The sequence below is a fragment of the Meriones unguiculatus genome (genome assembly GCF_030254825.1).
Source record: "Meriones unguiculatus strain TT.TT164.6M chromosome X unlocalized genomic scaffold, Bangor_MerUng_6.1 ChrX_unordered_Scaffold_31, whole genome shotgun sequence".
NCBI lineage: Eukaryota > Metazoa > Chordata > Mammalia > Rodentia > Muridae > Meriones > Meriones unguiculatus.
Genome location: NW_026843707.1, coordinates 636,836 through 658,667, shown reverse-complemented (window position 1 = coordinate 658,667; position 21,832 = coordinate 636,836). Strand labels below are relative to the sequence as shown.

The 21,832-nt window shown below is 38.6% G+C and overlaps 2 protein-coding genes and 2 pseudogenes across 5 annotated transcripts; 1 reads left to right on the top strand and 3 right to left on the bottom strand.

The window, feature by feature from the left end:
* Nucleotides 1–14: 14 nt before the first annotated feature.
* On the bottom strand, nucleotides 15–2,655 carry LOC110540582 (TBC1 domain family member 20-like; annotated as a pseudogene).
* Nucleotides 2,656–4,004: 1,349 nt separating this feature from the next.
* LOC110540583 (sperm acrosome-associated protein 5-like) lies at nucleotides 4,005–7,047 on the top strand. Its single transcript, XM_021627340.1, has 4 exons — nucleotides 4,005–4,149; nucleotides 4,556–4,714; nucleotides 6,768–6,846; nucleotides 6,951–7,047. The coding sequence occupies exons 1-4, from the start codon at nucleotides 4,005–4,007 to the stop codon at nucleotides 7,045–7,047; spliced, it is 480 nt and encodes a 159-aa protein (XP_021483015.1).
* Nucleotides 7,048–7,409: 362 nt separating this feature from the next.
* LOC110540581 (zinc finger protein 182-like) lies at nucleotides 7,410–17,124 on the bottom strand. 4 transcript variants are annotated; one of them, XM_060376789.1, is made up of 5 exons: nucleotides 16,663–17,124; nucleotides 16,204–16,344; nucleotides 11,534–11,660; nucleotides 11,209–11,301; nucleotides 7,410–10,638 (listed from the first exon to the last, which is right to left on the bottom strand). In XM_060376789.1, the coding sequence occupies exons 2-5, from the start codon at nucleotides 16,216–16,218 to the stop codon at nucleotides 8,993–8,995; spliced, it is 1,881 nt and encodes a 626-aa protein (XP_060232772.1). In that variant the 5' UTR covers nucleotides 16,219–16,344; nucleotides 16,663–17,124; the 3' UTR covers nucleotides 7,410–8,992. The 4 variants fall into 4 exon arrangements, with proteins under 4 accessions (XP_060232772.1, XP_021483013.1, XP_060232770.1 ...); XM_021627338.2 differs by having other exon boundaries at nucleotides 7,410–10,641; nucleotides 11,534–11,673; nucleotides 16,663–17,122; XM_060376787.1 differs by having other exon boundaries at nucleotides 7,410–10,641; nucleotides 16,663–17,121.
* A 1,656-nt stretch (nucleotides 17,125–18,780) lies between these two features.
* Nucleotides 18,781–21,489, bottom strand: LOC110540584 (large ribosomal subunit protein uL10-like; annotated as a pseudogene).
* Between the last annotated feature and the right edge of the window lie 343 nt (nucleotides 21,490–21,832).

Sequence of the window (21,832 nt, the reverse complement as noted above, 5' to 3'; positions counted from 1 at the left end):
TCCTTTAGCTGAATTTAGGGGAATAGCTGCAGCTAGAACTTAAAGGCCTACTCTTCACTACTGCTAGTGCTGCTGCTCCTGTCACTGCCAGCTTCACAAAGTGGTTGGTCCTTGGTTTGGTCAGGAAATCTTTTGTTTGAACCTCAGGCCTCAGAAGTCTCAGAAACTACTGCTGCAGCACCATGTCTGGCCTCTTCTGGAATGATTCCAGCTCAAAGTCTTTGAAAGTAGAGGCTGCTGTTCTCTCTGGACTTCCTGCTCCTGGTACAGCATGATCACAGCTGCAAAGTAAATGAGCATGAGCGAGTAGCAGGCCAGGAAGAAGTTGTATAACCTCACAATTTGCCAGAGGTCCAAAAAGACATGCCCAAACCAGGTGATAAGCCAGCTGAGGGCAAAGATGGTCCCCACCTCAATACTCTGCATGAAGTCATAGAGTTCTGGGTTCAACTGGTCAATGACGGGCATCAGATAGTTTAGGATATGTTTGGTGTTGTCCATTGTGAGATCCATGAAATCCCAACGATAATAGGTAGACATTTTTCTACCAGGGATGTTGCTAGCATCTTGCCCACTACCAGCAGAAAACTAACCACTTTGTAGCCCTGGTAGTAGTGGATATGAGGGTTACAGTCCAAGATGAAGAGGATGATGTCGATCAGCTCTTCCTTCTCTCTGTTCATCTGGCATACTGGGAGGGAAGCTCCAAAGTGACCCTGCCTGATGTCCAGCAGCACTTGATGGTAGTCCTTGTTCCTTGACACAGGTGGTGGCTCATTAGTGTTAACATTGAGGAGCTTAGGCCATACTTAGCATCTGATCTCATCAGTGAGGAGCCCTTCCTCACTGTAGCCATTTACTGGAGGGCAGCCATGTCTGCAAGATCACTGTTCAGAGCCTGGTGTATCTCCACTGTTAGGGTCCAGAAGACACTGAAAGAGTGACCCGAAGCTCAAGTAACATGCAAACAACAACAGGTGTTTATTCTGAATATCAGCATGCTGGGGCCACCACCTTCACAGCATGGCAACAGTCTGGAGGGGAGTTGAAGGTCCCTTTTAAAGCCAGGGAGGGCAAATTCCTACTGTGGCTACATAACCTTGATTGGGATTGGCTAGTGTCCATGGAGGCTGTTAGGTGACTCTGATCGGGGCCTTCTTATACCAGTAGCTAAGCAACCTAATCTCCCTAGGCCAATTGTTGGGGGTGAGGTGGTTTCTGTGGTTGCCCTTTTTCTGTTTTATTTTTTCCCCTACAACTCTTAAGCCAGTTTTTTCTAGCAGGAAAATGAATATTTAACCAGGCCCTGTCACCACCACCTTTTTTTTCCCTTTTTGCATTAAGTCTGCCTTCCCTGCCCTGCCAGGAGCTGTCACTCTGTGAGGGCAAGAGGGCCATCTCTGGAGGCCCTGGTCCTACTGACTGCTGAGCCTGAGGCACAGTTCCAACCAAGGACAGGACCTATCCCCAGTTCTGTCCCTGGCAGGCTAGTCCCTCAGCAAGCCTCACTCACATTGTTTTAATTAACAATGGTTCTGATGGTCTTTTCACCTTACACAAGATTTCTATCTGGGTAGAACACAAGCTCCCCAGCCAGCTGTGTAACATAAAGCACAGCCCTTAATTTCTCTGTACTATTTCCTCATATCATGTGTCAAAGGTGGTGGTGACAAATGAATTCATAATTGTAGAGGATGTAGAACAACATCTGTTATAGGGAGGTGCTAAGTGATTTTAATCATCACTTAAATAACACACACACACACACACACACACTTTATTTTTCCAGAAAAGGCTATTTTAAGTTGGTATGGAGATCAGACATGTAGCAGACAAGCATGGTGGGAAGGGTGTCTTTAGAGAAAAAAATGAGAAAGCACAAAAAGTTGGGGGTGAGGGAAGCACAGTGTTCAGAAAGTATGCTTAAAGAAGTAGGAAAAAAAGAAAACGCTACTGCTAACATATAATTTTTAATAGAGAAAATTGAAATTCAGAAATTAATTGCAGGCTGGTTTGGTGAAGAACATATTTTAAAGGAACAAGAAAGCCTGTGTCGAGGTTCTGACACCAGGCACAGGAAACGAAATAAGTGTGTCCTGTGTGCCATACACTGTGTGAAGGACATACTGAAGTGCCTTAAATAGTCCCCATAGTAGTCCCATTGCTCCCATTTGTTAGATAAGAAAACCTCCAGAAATTAGTACTTGCTCAAGATCACAAGTTCCCAAAGTTGGATCCACAACTTCTATTATGGATATTCTTATTTATTTATTTACTAATTTATTATTCTACATAATTTCTGGACAGTATCTGAGTATATAAGCATTTTCTGCTTAGAAAACATGAATGTGAGCAAAGAGGACACCTGGGACTGCCAGAGTTGTTTATAAATGGTGAGTACAATCCAAATTTGGAGGGGCTGGAGGAGTGAAGGAGCACAAAAAGAAATAAAAAGTAATGGAAAGAAGATGAGTGAGCAGCAGAGTGAAAAGAATGCAGGAGGATATGTGGCATGAGTAAAGGAATGGCTGGTTTAGATTTTAAAAGTCACCCCAAAGCTTGTTGAAAAGCTTGGTCTTCAATGTAGCAGTGTTCAGAAGTATGCCTTTGGCGTGGACTAGTTTTGGGGGACTCTGCCATCATGAAGTGATTCATAGTCATATAAACTTTATCTCTTTTTCTCCCTCCCCACCTCTCTTACATACACATAAATAAATAAATGTTAAAAAAAATCCAAGTGCCAGAAACTTAATCCTCAATGCCTTGATGATAGGCCATTGGTGTTTAGGTCATGAGGGCTCCACTTTCATGAATAAATTAAGATGACTAGTGTGCTGAAATGTTTTATGTCAACTTGACACAAGCCAAAGCTGATTGAGAGAAGGAAATCTCAATTAAGAAAATACCTCCGTGAGATTGGGCTGTACACAAGCCTACAGGGCATTTTCTTAATTAGTGATTGATGGGAGGAACTAGTCCCTTGTGAGTGGTGGCATCCTTGGACTGGTAGTCCTGGATGCTACAAGAGAGCAGTCTGAGCAAGCCACAATGAGCAAGCCAGTAAGCATCACCCCTCCATAGCCTCTGCATCAGTTCCTGCCTCCAGGTTCCTGCCCTGTCTGAGTTCCTGTTCTCACTGTTTTATGATGAACTGTTACACGGAACTGTAAGCAAATAAACATTTTCCTCTTCAAGTTGTTTTGGTCATAGCGTTTTATCACAGCCATAGTAACCCTAACTAAGACAACTACCAAAAGAGCTTGCAGAAATGAGTTGACTCTTGCCCTTCTGTCTTCCACCATGTTAGAATAAAGTAAGAGAACATAATCAGATGTCAACACTAATCTTGGACTTAACAGCTTCTGAAACTATGAGGAAATACATTTCTGTTCTAAATGAATTACATAGTTTTGGGTATTCTACTTTAGTACAAAAAGACTAAGACCATAAGTAAATAAAGGCAGTGAGGGGTAGAAGAAGGGAATGATGGTCATATTCTGCACAGCATGAGGAATTAGAGGTGACAGTAAACACAGTGTAGAAGACAGAACTGACCACTCAAAATATGGGGTAATAGAGGCAACAAGAAAAGGAGGTAGCCATAAGGTAAAGTATAATTAGCAAGCATAGGACAAGGTAGGGAAGTATTAAAGAATGTAGAGGAATGTGGCCCTATTGTGAGGACAAGTATTCAAGTTCTATACATCTTTTGTGTATATGCAGTCTCTCCCTACATCTTTCTGATATTTCTGAGTTTCTCCCTTTTTTATCTCCCTTCATTTTTTTGTGTATATGTTAGTGTTTTTCTTTCTCTGTGCCTCTTGGTCTCTAAGAGAATTGGAATTAAGGAAAGTGGCATAGTCCCTAGCCATCTAGTTCCTGTGTTCCAGAATCTACAGTTCAGACTGGGGCTCATAGAGCCTAGAGTTCCAGAATGTCCCTATTTTTGATCATCACAGGATGAGCCTGAGGCAACAAATTATATAGAAGGGATTTTTGGTGTCATGCAGGCCTGGGGCCCTGTAGTAGTGACCTTTGCCACACTGTTCGTTGTCACTGTTGATGCCAAGATTTATGAACGCTGTGAGCTGGCAAGGAAGCTGGAGAAGGCTGGCCTCAATGGCTTCAAAGGCTACACTGTTGGAGACTGTAAGATTCTTGTTGCCCCAAGTCTTATCTATACCCCAATTTACCCACTTCACTCAGACCTTTTGTAATTTTTCATCCTTTTTGAACAAAGACATGCTATTTTCAGTCACCAGCTCATTATGACTAGTTTAGTTAAACTGTAAAGTCCATCATCATCAATACTGTCTTCATGATCTTTGTCTCTACCATTAATACCACCATTACCATCAATATCATCATGATTGTCACCATTCACCACGAACATCAACAATAGAGAGCCAGAATCTATACAACACAACCAATCTAAGACCACCTCCTTCACAGTTAAGATGACAGTCATACCTGTCTTCTCCCCTCTTCTCCTAGCCTTCCTTATTGTTCCTTCCTAGCCTGTGCCCACCTCCTAACTACCCTCTCTCTATCCCAGGGCTGTGTGTGGCACACTATGAGAGTGGCTTTGACACCTCTTTTGTGGACCACAATCCAGATGGCAGCAGTGAATATGGCATTTTCCAGCTGAACTCTGCCTGGTGGTGTAACAATGGTGTCACACCCACCCAGAACCTCTGCCACATGAATTGTAATGGTAAGAAATCCCTGGGCACACACAGCAGCACTGTCTGCCCCCTATCCCAAATATACATATTATACACAGAAAGCATTGTATTTTTGTTGTTGTTTTGAGATAGGGTTTCTTTCTAAACTAGCCTCAAATTCAGAGATCCTCCTGCCTCTGCTTCCGAATGCTAGGATTAAAGGTGTGTACATTCACAGCTGTCAGCAATATCTTTTAAATCTTACTCTCTTGTTGAAGAAGAAAAACTAATGGGAAAGGAAAAAAAAATCTCTCTGTTGATGGAGAAAGCTTCCTGAATCTTTAACCAGTCTACACCAAGGGGTTATTTAGCTCAGAAATAGTGCAAATGTCCCCCACCCCACCCCAGCCTCACTTAAAATGAAAACTGCAGTTTTATTGAAATTTAGGGAATAAGAAACATTGCTCATGTGAAATAGAGGAGAAGAATGCCCTGCTTTGGGGTGAAGACTATCTAGGCCCTGATTAAAGGAGGATAAATATGGAAGGAAAAAGGAAAAAGCAAACTGCCCTGGGAAGGAAATGAAAAAAAAAAAAACATTCCAGACAAAAATGTGCTATTTTTGAGGAAAAAATATAATAGCAGTTGAAATTTCTCCTAAGGTTGGCCAAAAAAATGGCTGAGGTTGTCTACAACAGGACAAAAATGGAGACCATGGTTATCTGAGGCCAGGGCAAGCGGAAGTTGAGGTCATCTAAGTCTTGAGAACATGACAGAGGACGTCAACCAAGATTGTCAAGATTGAAGGTTGAGGTTGTCCAGAACCTCAGATGGACTTAGACAGGGCAAGTGAATAATGAGTTGTGTTTTTTTTTTCATAAGTAGGTAAAATGAAGATTAAAGTTGTTCAGTGTGATATAACATAGACCATTAAGGTAATTTAGAATTATCTAAAATGAAGGTCAAAATTTTAACTAGTCACATTTGTAGTAAAGATTATCTAGGGTGCTGGTGAGATAGCTTAAGTGGTTAAGTGCTTACTGCTCTTCCAGAGGACCCAAGTTCATTTCTTAGCACTCATGTTGGATGGCTTACAAGCCCCTTTAACTCTACTCCAGGGGATTTGATCCCTTCACCTAGCCTTATGGGGACCCCCACACTTGTGGCATATACTCACACAACCATATAAATAATAAAAATAAGATTTTCCAGGACTGGCCTCAACGTGGTGGTTAAATAATTATGCAAGTGGTAAATAAATGTCATCCTGGCCTACAGGATAGGGCAGTTCAGAGCGTGCATGACTATGTACTCTGATGGGTGAAACTGAATGAAGTTGGTCAGTATGAAGTATGAAGATTACGGTCATTTATTTTTATTTGTAAAATATTTATTTACATTTTATGTGTATGAATGTTTCATGGGCATGTATGTTTGGGTACTATGTGCATGCCCCATGACTGTAAATGGGTCATAAAAAGGTCAGATGCCCTGGGATTGGAGTTATAGATGGTTGTGAGCCACCATGTAGGTTCTAAGATCTGAACCTGGGTCATCTTCAAGAGAATCAAGTGCTCTTAACTGCTGAGCTAAGTCTTCAGTCTTGATTGTGTTCAATTATAACAGTCAGGAGCTGAATTTATCAAGGACATAACCTCATAGGTTTTGAAATCATCAAGACTGACTAATATGGAAAGTAGGTTCCAAATTAGCCACATGGTAGGTGAGATGAAGCCAGAATAACCAACATTACAGTCGACATCATTCAACCCTAGATATGATGACAGTTGATGTCATCCAGTGTTGGCCAGTGTGGAGTTGGAGGATGTCCAGAACCTCATTGCAGTAGTTGGGGTTATTCATAACCAGCCAACATGACCAAAGCCAAAGAGGACCATTCAGCATGGGTTAAGATTGTATAGTACCAGGCAACATGGAAGTTAAAATAGTTCATGACCATCCAGCAAAGAATGAAAGTCATTTACAATTTGCCAACATTATAGTTATTTAGGCTCTAAGGAATCCAGAAACCGTAGGCCCTTCAAACACTTTACTATGTCACTAGTGTACCATATTACCCCATCCTTTTCTCCCCACCCCCAGACCTGCTCAACCACCATATTCTGGATGACATCATGTGTGCCAAGAAGGTTGTATCCTCACGTAAGAGTATGAAGGCCTGGTAAGTTCAGGGGGATGGTCTGGACCTTGGACAGCCACAAATAGTGATGGTACTGCTCCATCAACTTGTCCACTTCATTTGCCCTTCCTCTTTTCATTTCCCAGGGATTCTTGGACTCGGCACTGTGCTGGTCATGATTTATCTGACTGGCTCAAGGGGTGTGATGTGCATCTGAAAACTGGCCCAAGCAATATTGGGTAGTGACTCAGATTTCATAAGGATAGAGATTCAATTTTTTTTCTTTTATGGGTTTAATAAAAGATGACATCTATAAATAATGCAAGAGCTATTACTTGTCAGATGCTTTGACTTTCTTCATGTTTTCCAGTGTGTGAAAATACTTCCATTCAATCCTTTCCTACACAGCTTTATATATCTAATCTGGAGATACAAGGTCACTGGAGGTTGGAGAGGATGTAAGCAAGAGCTTAGAATCCTTTTGGGTTAAATATCAAATCTACTACTTAGTGGTTGTGCTTCCTTTAAAGAGTCACTGTTTTTTTTTCCTGACTTTTTCCAAATTTGAGTAATGATGATGATAATGAAAGCAATAATTCATACGGTTCATTTGGAAAATTTAATGAACTGATATTTGGAAAACACAGACAGTGCTTGGCATAAAATTCTGTTAAAGATATGCATGTAGTCGTACATGCATGTGATACCAACACTCAGGTGGCAAAGGCAGTAGAATCACAAGCTTAAGGCCAGCCTGGCTAACAGTGAGAACCTGGCTCAAAAAAGGTCAGTTACAGATTTGAAGACAGACAGGTTGGGTGTAAGGATATGAAAGATGTCTTACCTTTAAAAGTATCATTTTCAGGTGAGGTCACTATATGGTCTTTATTTAAGACATTTACAGTCTCTTTAGGGGAGAATTAAATTAAATACAGCTTACACAGTGTGATCTAAGAAGTTAAAATATTCACATTCTTCCACATCCTCCCACATACTACCATTCTAAACCCCAACTTTCCATTACCACAATCCAAATTTGAAAATGACAGACTTGTAATTTAGGCAAAGAATTTGAAGGACACACAAAGTAATAATTTCTTTTTACAGTCTGTGTCTTGAACACAGGGTATTAAGAACTTACCATTTGCTCTCAGTTCACTGGCCAGTCCATTGGAAGTAGCTATTTTCATGAAGTATTGCTCATGTCCTTTGTAGTCCACGATAAGGGGTGGCTACTCAGCTACCCAAAGTCTTGCGTTTAGTGTTCATCAAAAATAAATACAGATGCTCATTAAAACACCTAGCTGTCACTGCATGGCAAGGAGAATTCAAAACCCCTTCAAACTGGAAATAGCAACTGGAATTGCCCCATATTTCACCCCAACAAGTATAGATAACAAATTTCACATCTCTATGACAGGTCCAAGCTGGCTATTGACAAAAATATGAACGTGGTAGGCATTTATCAAAAGCAGCAGAAATAAACCCTGATGCTTCAAAAACAGGTCTTCTAAAGCCTACTAGGCAGTACTGCTTGGAAGCATACAGTCCTCCTAGATAAGGCTGAAGTGGAAATTAGTGATATTTTTTACACTGTTCTGATTATTATTATTATTATTTGAATAACATGTTCTTTGTTGTTCCTTTAATGGTTATATTTAAATCTTTAACTTAAAATTGTTTGATAAACCACTATTTCTAATAAGCTTTTTTATATTTTCTGTGAGTTTGATATTAAATTTGGAAACATACATACTTCTCTTACTTCACCTCTGAGGAACTATGCATATTGAAATTAATTAGATTTCCTTTAATACTTATACCCATTCTTATGATGAGGTTTGTTTTCCTGCTGACTGCTTTCATACATTCAAGACTTCAACAGATTTTAGCATTGAGCCACCCATTTGATGGGAAATGGTAATTCAATAGATCCATGATACAAAAGTACAAAGGTAAAGATTTTTCTTTTTTTGCTTTAAGAGGACCTTCCTATTATTTTTACTCAGAATGCTCTTCCCCTGATATGGCTGGTACTGAATTTTAAGCACAGCTGTCAGTCATGTCTTCAGAAAAGCACAACTAAAGCACAACTTCCCGATCACCTTTTACAGTTTCCCTTTCTTTGACTTTACTATGACAGATCTTCCACTTTCAGTTGTTTGTTTCCTCTTATCTCTAAGTTCTCTTATCTCTGATGAATTTTGACCTCTGAAAAGTTTCTTTCCAATTCAGGGTAGTCATGGGGTTTCCCTATGTGAGTTCTCTGATGCATAGTGAGTTTGGACTTCTCTCTGAAGGCTCTGCTACACTTATCACATTGATAGGGTTTCTCTCCTGTATGGGTTCTTTGGTGAATAATGAGATATGATTTTTGGGAGAAAGATTTCTCACATATGTTACACTCATAGGGTTTCTCCCCTGTGTGGACTCTCTGATGAATGATGAGATATGATTTTTGAAAGAATGCTTTATCACATTCATTGCATTCATATGACTTTTCAAAATTTTCTCTTGTATGAGCTCTTTGATGTAACATGAGGTATGACTTCCGGGAGAAGACTTTTCCACATACAGTACATCCATCTGTTTTTTCCCCTGTATGAATTCTCTGATGAGCACTGAGACTCAGCTTAAGGGTAAAGGCTCTTCCACATTCTGAACACACGTAAGGTTTTTCTCCTGTATGGATTCTTTGATGTCTGCGCAGTGTTGATTTTTCTCTGAAAGCTTTGCCACATTCATTGCATTTGAAAGGTTTCTCTCCTGTGTGTGTTCTCTGATGTACACTGAGGTGTGCCTTTTGGTTGAAGGCTCTCCCACATTCTGAACATTCATAGGGTTTCTCTCCTGTGTGAGTTCTCTGATGTATAATGAGTTTTGTCTTTTCTCTGAAGGCTTTGCCACACTCATTGCATATGTATGGTTTCTCTCCTGTATGAGTTCTTTGATGTATATTCAGTGTTGATTTCTCTCTGAAGTACTTGCCACAATCAGTACATTCAAAAGGTTTCTCTCCTGTGTGTGTTCGCTGATGTACATTCAGATGTGCCTTTTGGTTGAAGGTTTTTTCACAGTCTGTACATTTATAGGGTTTCTCTCCTTTGTGAGTTCTCCGATGTATGATAAGATTTGTCTTTTCTTGGAATGCACTGCCACACTCAGTACATACATATGGTTTTTCACCTGTATGTGTTCGTTGATGTATATGCAGTGTTGATTCCTCTCTGAAGGATTTGCCACATTCATTACAGTCAAAGAGCTTGTCTCCTGTGTGCATTGTTTGATGAAGACTGAGGTGTGCTGTGTTGTTGAATGCTTCTCTGCATCCTGCCCATTCAGAAGGCTTTTCTCCTATATGAGTGATCTGATGAACAATAAGGAATGGACTCGGATTGAGGGTTATTCTACACTCAGGACATTTATAGGTTCTGTCTCCAAGTTGGGGCAAGTCATGTTGAACAAAGTTATAAATATAATCTTTACCATACACATTATGGTCATGGGACTTCATTGCATCATTTACCTCATGTCTGCCAGAAATTAATAATTTCCTACATTTATTGCATTCATAACACTTCTGAGCTGAAAAGCTGAGACTAGTAGGATTAAGTAAACCTAAATTATCTGTAATACTTTTCCCAAATGAGTTATTCATATAGGGTGTGGGTCCTGAAGAAACTAGCCATGTGTTCTGAGGAACTGGGCTTACAAATCCATTATATTCATAACTTCTTTCTTCAGTCAAATTTTTCTCAATAATAGATATAGCCTGCTCCAGGTGTATATTTTCGTTTTTCTGATACCACTCCAGGTGGTCTTCAGCTTGCCCATCTTCTAAAAAGAATAAGAAATTAGACTCTATAAATATAGCTAATTATAAGCAGGCTTCCTATAGTGCTGCCTTTATTTTCTTCCCACTGTTGCCCATAAAGAGATTCTAAGTATGTGTCTTTCTCACACTAAGAGCTTGAAGGAACAAAACTCAAGACAATTCAATAGACACTGGAACAGGAAAATAACAATAAATATAAATGACATGACTCTTTAAAATTAGGCTAAACCTGGAGGAACTAAAACTAGATTCAGAGAACTATTAATTCAGAAAGGGATCCTGGAACAACAGTCAATCCATGATTGGGACAGGGACACCCAGAATGCAAAGATCATTTCAGAAAGGTGGGAGATGATTGAAGTGAATGGAAAAAGTAGAAGTTATAGGCCAGAGTAGGGCCCAATTTCTTAACATCTCATTCAAAGGTTACCATGAGACAAATATATTAAACTAACAATTTGGAGTGGTGTATATATAACATTTAGGAATATGTTTTTGAGATTTTAAAGATGTAAAACCTTCACCATCTGGAGTCTTGCTCTTAGCATCTTCCAATTCTCCCTTCTCACCTGTGCAACTTGAAGTTGGGATTTCTCTCTTTATGATTCCAAGGACTCCTTGCTCTAAAGATATGATCACTTCTGGTTTGGTAATAGGATACCCTGTAATGGAAAATCATACAAGACTTGAGTACTCTCTCTGTGACATTCAGCCTCCCCCCCCCACATTAGTAAGATGTATTTTAGTAAGGCTTCATTTCACATAAATTAACATCTTCTTTATTTAAGAAGTAATAATAACTTTAATCCCCAGAACCCAAGCTACTGAAATACTTTAGAGAGAGAAATTTACACTACTGGGGACACTACGAATTACTCAACAAGCCATGCTCACCCAGAGAGACAAGATGGCTATAATTTTCTAGCATTACATCTCTGTATAGGCTCCTCTGAATAGGGTCCAGTTGTTTCCACTCTTCCTGGGTAAAGTCCACAGACACATCCTCGAATGACACTGATCCCTGTAATCGCATACTTTCATTCAATTAGTTTGGTATAAAATAAAGTGACTACTTCTCTCCAAATGTTAGTAAATCTTATACTTTTAAAAGCTGACATATTATAATTGTACATGTGAAGTATATGTTGTGTGTGTGAGTATGAGAGAGAGAGAGAGAGAGATATCAGACCAGGCTAAGTGAAGTGATAATGTTCTTTATGATAAAATATTCTTCAAAAAGAAGGTATTGCTTTATCATTTAAAAATATTTCTTAGGGACTATGGGTATAGCTCAGTGGTAGAATTCTTGACCAGCATGTATAGAACCAGAACTCTATCCTCAGCAGTACAATAGCCTTCTTCAAGATTTGCAATATCTAATTAAAGCAAAGGAACTTCATACTATAGAAACTATTAAGAACAAATGAGATAAATATTGATAATCCAATAGTAAAAAGAAAAATATTCAATACATATATCATAAATGAGGGTATCCAAATGGTGAATAAATTATACAAAAAAAAATGCTTAACAGCATTAGTTTTCAGAGAAATGCAAGCCTCATAGAGATACTAGTATTTTTCAATAGAACAGCTAAAATTAAGACTAACAACCTAAATGTTGGCATTTGATGTGGAACAATACAAATTTTCATACCTTGCTGGTAAGAGCAAAGTGGTACTGACAATTTTGAAAATGACTTGGTAGAATTTTTAAAACTGAAAAGCTTGTCATTTATTAAGTTGCAACCTTTCTCTTTGGTATATAGCTAATGGAAATGTACACATAGTTTACCAAACCAAAACAAAAATATTTATAGAAATATTATTTATGATAGCAAAAAGAAAATATCTATCAGCAGTAGATTTGAAGAGCAGTTGTGACTTATGTAATAAATGGTATAAAATAACAGAAATAGAACAAACTAATGATACCCAAATTAACAAGATTGTATACTTAAAACATGATGGGTAAGAGAGAGATATAGCTCAGTAGAAGAGTGCTTACCTAACATTTGTGAGGCCCTGGGTTCCATTCCCAGCATCACAAAAAATCATGACAAACAAAAGAAGTCATATCCAAAAGAATAATAAGTATATTTCCATTTATGTAAAATTCAAGAAGAGAAAAAATTTATGATGATAGAAATTAGAAAGTAGTTACTTGATTTTAAATGGCATGAAAACTTCTAAGAGGCACATTATTTTCTACTCTTTTTTTGATCCAAGTCTGTAGAAGATCATAAAACTATATACTGTATAAGCTTTTCTATTTGTTATATTTCAGTAAAGTTACCTCATCAGATTTTTGTTTAAGTTATATTTCCACAAAAGGTTTAAAAATAAAAAGACAGGTGGGGGTGGTGGCACATGCCTTTAATCCCAGCGCTTGGGAGGCAGAGGTAGGATCTCTGTGAATTCAAAGCCAGCCTAGTCTACAAAGTGAGTCCAGGACAGCCAGGGCTCTGTTCCACAGAGAAACCCTGTCTTGAAAAACAACCTCCTCTCACCCCGCAAAAAAAAAAAAAAAGAAAAAAAAGACAAAGATTTAAAGCCCCACTGGAAAAAGTAAACAATACTTGAAAAATTTTCAAAAAAGAAATATAAAAAGAGCAAAACATAAAGTTGTTCAGCTGTATTATAAACACAAACTAAACCATAAGATATTTTCAATTATCATATTGCAAATCCTAAAACTGTGACAAGAAGATTCACAATGGTCTTTTTACTCATTATCAGGGAAGCTGTCAGCTTGTACTAACATTTCAAAATGCAGTTTGGCAATACCTATGCAAGTTCACATCACATCTACCTTTTCAAACAGACATTTTACAAATGCTCATTTCTGAAAACAAAGATGACAAGAGGTCCCCACTACACTAACAGAAATTATACAGAGCTCCTTCAACATGAAGTTTGTCAGTAAATCAGATGTTTAAATATATTCCTATGTGAGCCAGCTTTGGTAGCATATAATCTCAGTACTCAAGAAGCTGAGGCAGGAGAATCCTGAGTTCAAGACCAGCCTGGACTACATGTGTGAAACCCTATCTCAAAAATAAAATAAACAAATTAAAGAAAACAAAACAAAATCTATATGATCAAGATGTTTTGCTCAGTAGTAGAATTCTTGCCTTGCACATAGGAGGCCCTGGTTTTTATCCTCCACAATGATTTAAAAAAAAAAAAAAAAAAAAAAAAAAAAAAAAAAAAAAAAAAAAAAAAAACAAAGAACAAAACCCATTCTGTGTCCTGATATTAAAACATCTGTAAACAAGTATTCATTTAGTAGGGACTATCCAAACTGTGCCATCAATCAGCTGTGTAAATCTATACCATTTGCTTATTACTTTATCCTTCACCTATAAGATGTGAAAGATCGTGGTGTCAGTTTCATATTGTTATTATGAGGATTAAAGTTGACTATGCATAGAAAGTATTTCTTCAGTATAGTGTTGTACATAATATGAGCTCACTTGGCACCACTCCTATTACCATTAGTACCACCATGCATTTTATCATCATCATTACTACAGATTGTGTAGTCATTATCCGAGTGCTTGAGAAAATGAAGTATTTTAGATTTGAGATTTTTTTAAAAATTCACATAAGATATTTTAGGGATGAAATTCAAATGTATGCATGAAATTCATGTGTTCATATATATATAATGAATGTATATACAATATTTGTGTCATTTATATACTATTTAAGGACATTTTATAAAATACTTTCAGAATGCTTGCATTTTGCCCATGATACATCATCATGTAAGGTAAGCTGTGCAATTTTTGACTTAAGACATCATATCCACAAAGCACTAAGCTGTTATTTTAAAAGCTTTGGGCAATTTAGATTTTCAGGTTAGGGATGTTTACTTTGTACTGCTGTGACCAATACTATAGTGTAAAGGGAAGACAGTGAGTTGCAAAATAGCTTTATTTAATGAGTAAATGTTTAATAAAAGGAATACATGTTAACTATTACGTTTAGAAATATATGTACTTATAGGAAAAAAAAAAACAAAAAAACAAGGCAGAGTGGGCAGAGGTTAACCAAATTCAAATGGGTCTGCAATGACCAATGATATGTTATAAAGAGATATTTTCCCTTTTATTTTTATTTTATTTCTTATTATTGTTTTCCTGTAAGAAGAACAAAGGACCTCTTGACCATTCTGGCACTCTGCCAAATAAACTACATACAAGTCCTAGATGGCAAATTCCTCGAGAGTTTATTTCCTGCATTGAGGATTGAATCCAAGGCACACTGCATGCTAGACAAACTACCACTGTGTTACACCCTCAATGTGCCTTCTCTCTCTCTTTCTTTCTTCACCTTCCTCTGTCTATCTCTCCCTCCCTCTCTCTCTCTGTGAGAGGTATTGAATTAACCCTTGTTTTTTTTTTTTTTTGTTTGTTTTTTATACACAGTCTTGTTACATAGATTAGGCTGGCTTGGAACTCACTAGGTAACCCAGGCTACCCTCAAATTCTTCATCATCCTGCCCTAGCCTCCTGAAAATTGGGACAATAAGCATGTGTGATTACACTCATTAAATAAGTTGAGTTTCTGGTGCAATTCTTATCCTGCTTTTATTTGAAGAAGAAAAAAAGGATGAAACAATAGACTTGTAAAAGAAGAGAAGGGAAAGAATGTCAATGGATGCCATGAATTCTGAGACTAAAAGTAAAAGGACAATCTTATGGGTTTCTCAGGTTTGTTTTTTATTTTATTTTTTTTCTAGATAATAAAAATGGGGGGATGTTTTGGAAAAGAATTTGAAGGACATATGGCTTATATCATTTTTCTGGCCATCAAATTTTTATTCATTTGTAGTTTAGAACATGTTTGTGTAAGCTTGGTTTGGCTTTCCTGAACAGTCACATCCCTTTTAGTTTTGTTCTATTAAGACACCTTTGGTTGAAAAGAAAATAATTTAAGTCACAACAGAACATATTAGCCCTGCATTTATTTTAAATTTTCTAATAGGGCTTGAAGGACTGTCTGAACAACATTAGGAAATCCGTGCATCTATGGAAGTGACTCACTCTCTCTGTAAGTGTGAGATAAATAAAACAAGTGAATATGCTTCATTCCTTTTATGCTGTGGCTTATGGAAATCTCAGAAAAGTAACTGTATCTTAACATAAAATATAAAATTCTATGATGCACTTATACATATATATATATATATATATATCACCCTTGTGTTGGTCTTATTTATATCCTTAAATTTTGTGTTTATACTCTATCTGCATTATAGAATAAATAATACAATAAATGATATACTCATATAAAGTTTATTATGTATGCATCAAAGCATTGTTCAAGACTGTACATATTAACTCAGTTGAACTTCACAATCACCATACAAGGCAAATATTATTATCATCTTAACCATTCCCATTTTACAGTTAAGAAAACTAAGGCACAGAGAGCTTTGGTTAGCTCATAAATCCTTTAAGAACAATTTAGCTGCAGATTCTATAGTCTTTACCACTCTACAATATTGCTTACATCCTAATATGGGCAGAAGGTAACTGCAAGAACCAGGTAACTTACCTGGGACTCAGTCATGATTAACTGTTGTGGAGAGAAGAAAAGGGAAGATCTTCATATGGCAAGGATAAACAGATTGAAAGTTCACCAAATCACCATGCCAGAAATCCACAAAAGCCATCTGGTAAAATGGCCATGGTATAGCTAAAAACAAACAAACAAACAAAAAACAGAAAGGATATTTGTTTTCCCCCACGGATCTCCATCACCCAGCAACACAGCTCTATCATGGATTTCATAGGCCATTGTACCTTTCTCACGGATTTCCCAACGCTGACTTAAAACCCTCAAGCACTTACTCCACAGAGCCCCACATCACTTACACTACTACTCCACAGCTCGCCATCACAAACCCCAGATATTCCCAACATTAACTCTACAGCCCGCCTCGACCAAAGCTCCCACACACACTATCACTCATTCAACGTATCTCCAACACTCTGCTTGCAGCCTTTTCCCCACCTTTTAGATACTTGTCTTTGAGCCCCTCCCGAAGTATTCACCGCGTAAAATCGCGTCTTTGCGGAGTCCACACTCGCTCGTCTCCGCCTGCAGAGTACCAGCCCTCTCACTTACGCTGAGTGAACTCTAGTCTCCTTCACTCCCTTCTCCCATATTAAAATCTAAATTCTTAAGCCGGCAAAGTGTCTTTAATGTTTCCTAAATCAGTCATAACTTCCTGTGATAGCCACCTTTTAGTCCTTTACCCCGCCTTAGTTACTGTCAGTCACTAAACTTGCTCATGCGCAGTAGCCCTTCTGAAGCCGACGGCGCTAGCAGTCCTAAATATTTGTTTACCACAAGGATTGAATTTGCAGGCAGGAAAAATGGATACGCCAATAAGCTGAGTTTTTAAGGGAGCGGACATCTTTATAGCCTTTGCCATTCCGTACAGCGGAGAAAAAAAAAATATTCCTCTTAATGTTTAGAAGAGGTGAGATTTAGTGAGGAATTTGAACACTTGGCGAAAAGAATGGGCCTTTTGTACAAAGGCACACCAATGACAGACGACTTTTGGAGCAGCCCCCGCCTCTTCCTCTTCACCATCCACCCTGGCTACGGAGATACCACTGTGGAGATGAGGGAGAGCTGGAACGCCTCCACGCTTCCTAGGAAATATTTGGGTAAAAGGGAATCAGAGCAGAGAACAAAGCTTTCCTTTAAAGATCAACACTACTGTGGAGATGGGGAGAAATGATGGAGTTGGTGGTTCTTTCAGAGAAATGCCACTATAGAGAGGTAGGTACTTTTAGGCTAGTTGTGAAGAAGCCTCAGATTGGTATGATCCTCTGTGGGAAATACCAAGATGCAGACATAGATATGTCCAGGGATAGTAAGAATCTGTGCTCAGAGAAAGGGGCACATAAAGAAAGTGACAGTCGGAGACAGAAACGCAGGCAAGGAGAATGAACTTGTATCTTAGAGACTAGGGGGAGCCACCCTCGCCCCTGCATGTCCACATTCCTGGGAACCTGCGGCAGAGAGATTTGGGAAAGTGCTTAAGCCCGGCTCTGAGTCCTGTCGCACCCATCTCAGGGTCTTCTAGAGTCTTGGAGGGACCAACAGGAGACTGTACCAGACACACTCCACGCGAAAGGCAACTGAACATGCAAGGGACAACTAAGTGATTTTTTTTTTCCTGGCTATTGCAATAGGGAAAACTTTTATTAATGAGGAATATACTAAAGACAAGGAAGAAGAGTTAGGGTTTTTACAGAGGCACATCAATAGATAGAGCACTCATACTTGAATCATGAGGATGGATGGACTCAGGTCTTATTTCAGAATATAGGAAAATGCACTGTATATCCTCACAAAATTAATATTTTGAAACCTTAACCCTCAATGCAATATTATTTGAAGGTGAGATCTGTGGAAAGTAATTTGAGTTAGATAATAAAACTCTTAAGAGCTTGTTTAAAACACTTAAGAGCTTGCTTATTTTTTTATTTGCACAAAAATTAAGTCCTGTGACGATGCAGTATTAAGCAGCTGTTTGCAAGCAAGACAACCCTTACCCCAAACCAAATCAGCTAATGTCGGTCTTGCCCTTCCCAGTCCCCAGAACTGTAAGAAAGCAAGTTTCTTGGTGTTTAAGCTGGTATTTTGTCATGGCAACCAGAAGTGGAAAAGATGGGGACCTGTACAGCTAGCCTCTTGCCAGAACACAAAAGTAAAAAGGTAGGGAATTTCATAGTCATCCCTGATTTCCAGGAGCACAAGAGCCAAAGTGAGTGACACTTTCAACCGCATTTTAGCCTGCTATGCCTTCACAATTCTCACTCCTTCCCACTCTGCCAATCATTCTAATTCACCCCTTTTTCAGTTGTACTGCCATTAACTTACTGCTCATTCTGCTTCATGACCAGTATATACATTTACTACCTCATATGAAAACTATGCAAGGCAGGGAGGGTTATCCGGGGACAGAACTCAATGGCAGAGTACATTTATATACCATGTAAAGAGTTTTATCACCACCACCCCCCAAAAAAAACCCAAAGAAACATTTAAAGACAAATAAGCTTTTATTTCCATGTTTCTCACATAAAGTCAAATGAGTTCATTGTTTTTTGATGATTAAAGACCAATTCCTGCATCCTTATTATATAAGCTCTTTTCTTCAACCTCGGCTGGGGCTGCATTAGCAGCAACAGCACAGGCCACAGGAAAATGAACCACAAATGCAGATGGATCCATCAAGAAGGCCTTGACCTTTTCAATAAGTAGGAAGGTGTTCTCAGTCTCCATAGTCAGGACCCACTTGTGTCCATCAGTGATAGCATGTAGCACTGAAACAACAGTCCCATAACCAATGTGCAGACAAACACTGGCAACATTTATTGGTGCCTTCTAGGAAATAAGAATGAAAAAATAGATTTGTGATGTTAAGCACTTTGAGGTGATAGATGTCATTGTTGCTGAACACCTGCTGAATAATTAGCTCAAAGGAGAAGGGGGAGATGTTCAACAAGTTCAGTAGGGTGACTTTGCAGGCTCCTATTTGTCTCTAGCCTTTATGAGCTGTGCATCACTCAGAATTTTAATGGCGCACCTAGATATTTCAGTGATGAGACCTAAGGCCTAGAAGAGTCTCTTCTTGGGCTTCAGATCAGTGATCTAGGCTGATCTGATGTGAATAGGGGCAATCTCAGAGGTGGCAGGTAGTGCCTTCTCAGTGAACACAAGGCCCATATTACCCTGATTATGAGGCAACAGTTTCTCCAGAGTTGTCTCATCTTCCAAATGCCTTTGGATGGCCTTGTTGTAACATGGTGTTCTTGCTTATCAGCACCATAGTCTTCCCTCCAAATCAGCTTCGAGTCCACATCTTTTGCTCCTACAATGAAGCATTTAGGATGGTTCTAAGAAAGAAAAATCTGGATGGTTTTAAGAAAGAAGTTTCTAGCACTCCCTGACTTCCCTGAGCACCATGGTGGACAGCCAGGGATTGTTACACATGATTTAAAGATGATGTCACTCTAATGAGGATTCCTTGGTGGAAAAGCAATTATTTTATTTGAAAAAACACATATGTCATGCAATTTACTATGTTATCCATTTTAACACATGTATCTCAGTGCATTTACTGCAGCCATAATGCTGCACATTTTTATTTTCTAGTTCCAGACTGTCTTCATCACCCAAGATAAAATCCCCAGCTATCAAACAACCAATTTCCACACATCCCTGATATCAGATCCTAGCTACAACATATTTTTTTTGCTGTCACTATGGGTTTGCTTACTATGAACATTTCATAAAAGCAAAATCACACACTAGCTTTTTTGTATTTAACTTCTTTCACTCAGTATAGAATCTTTATTTTAGTACATTTCTGTGGTAATAACAAAATAACACAGACTAGACAGTTTTAAATGATAGACATTTATTTGGCACAAGGTTTGGAGGCTAGATAATCCAAGATAATAACACTAGGATCTCTCAAGGTCTTCAAGCTGTGTTATAACAGAGCAAAAAGATATCATTCATATTTTAGAACAAGAAAGAGAAATCAGGAAAATTAATAATTTTCAATCAGGAAACTACTCTTTGGGATAACTAACCTACTCCCTCAAGAATGGCATGATGACTGGGAAAATAGTAAGTTTCTGGAAATAATTCTGATTTGGACAGGAGACCATTTAGTCAGTCACTCAAATTGAGAAGACAATCCTGGAAAGCCTCAAGTAGTGAAATTCAGAATCAAGAATGTCACATGGCATGAGAATGCTTTGTGCTGTTGTTACACGTTTATTTTATGTGGCCTCCCTCTGTGTAGTCAAGCAGGAATATGAATGCTTAAGTGAAACCAGCTTGGTAGAATTAATTACTAGAGACCATAGGGTTGTGTGAGAGACTTTTCCTAGAAAGATTCAAAACACACACACACACACACACACACACACACACACACACACACACACACTTTTACTCACCCCAAAAAGGGAACCCACTATATATCAAAATAATGATTGCTTCAAAGTCCAATTTGGTCAAAAAATGAGTGTTTATTGGATTACTAACAGTAAAATGGGTAAAGAAGTTAAAGGATGGGGAATGACTTAAGTGCATCATCATCAGGAAGCCCATCCAAACATAAATAATGACTCACAAAAGATGCCTATCTGGAGCTCTCTGAATAATTTTTGGGCAATTCAATAGATCCAAGAATCATCTTCTGCGTAGCTCAGTTGATCAAAGTCTCCTGTTCCAGCAGTTTGCTGCTTCTACAACTCTGAAGAGAGGCTTTTCTAAATCTTGCTAAATCTTTCAAGTTTTAGCATTGCCTGTTGTGTGAAATTAGTTTGCTTCCTGAATTTTCATTCTCCTACTGGAGGGGATGTTTCAGTTCTGGAGAAATAGCCATATAACACGCTAACTATTTCTCACTGTTCCATCCTTTCTGATCCCCTCGTCTATAGTGTTCCCTGAGCCTTGGAGGGAGTGATATAGATGTCCGTTTATAGTGTAGTATTGTCTCACCAAGCAACAACAGTTCCTAAGAGCATTACCAGTGGGTATGTGTCTCTGAGACACACCATCAAGGAAGTACACTTCTATTGATTGGTTGTGGGTGAGACTAACAATAATTTAGAGCATAAGCACAAGTGTTTAAAAAGAGTTTGACAGGCACATTGCCTCCCTTTAACAAAAAATGGCAGTGGCTTCCTCACTGGAACCTATGATCTCCATGGTCACAGGTTTTTGTCCTGGTTTACAGATATGAACTTCTTCCTGTGGAGCAAGACCAAATGGAAAACTGTTGATTGTACCCATGATAGCCATGCTTCTATTGCACAAATACAAACATCTTGTCTGGTATTACAGCATTGGTGCACTAATTTGTTGCCAAGCTGGACTATTAGTAACAACATTTCAGCAGCATGTATAACACTGTCTGGAATCACGAAAGCTATCCTGTAAGGAAGGAGCTTCCAGCTAAGTCCAAGATTTATTTCTGCATGTATTGCAACCGAAGTATGTCTTACTATCTAGTTTTTGCATGCAACCAACATCAGTGGCAATAGTTTTTATGAATTGTGGGTTCTCAGATATCTCTCTTCCCAACCACTCATAGGGAGGTTTCCTACCTCTGGCACAGGGATATCATTTAGCAATCAGATGGCTC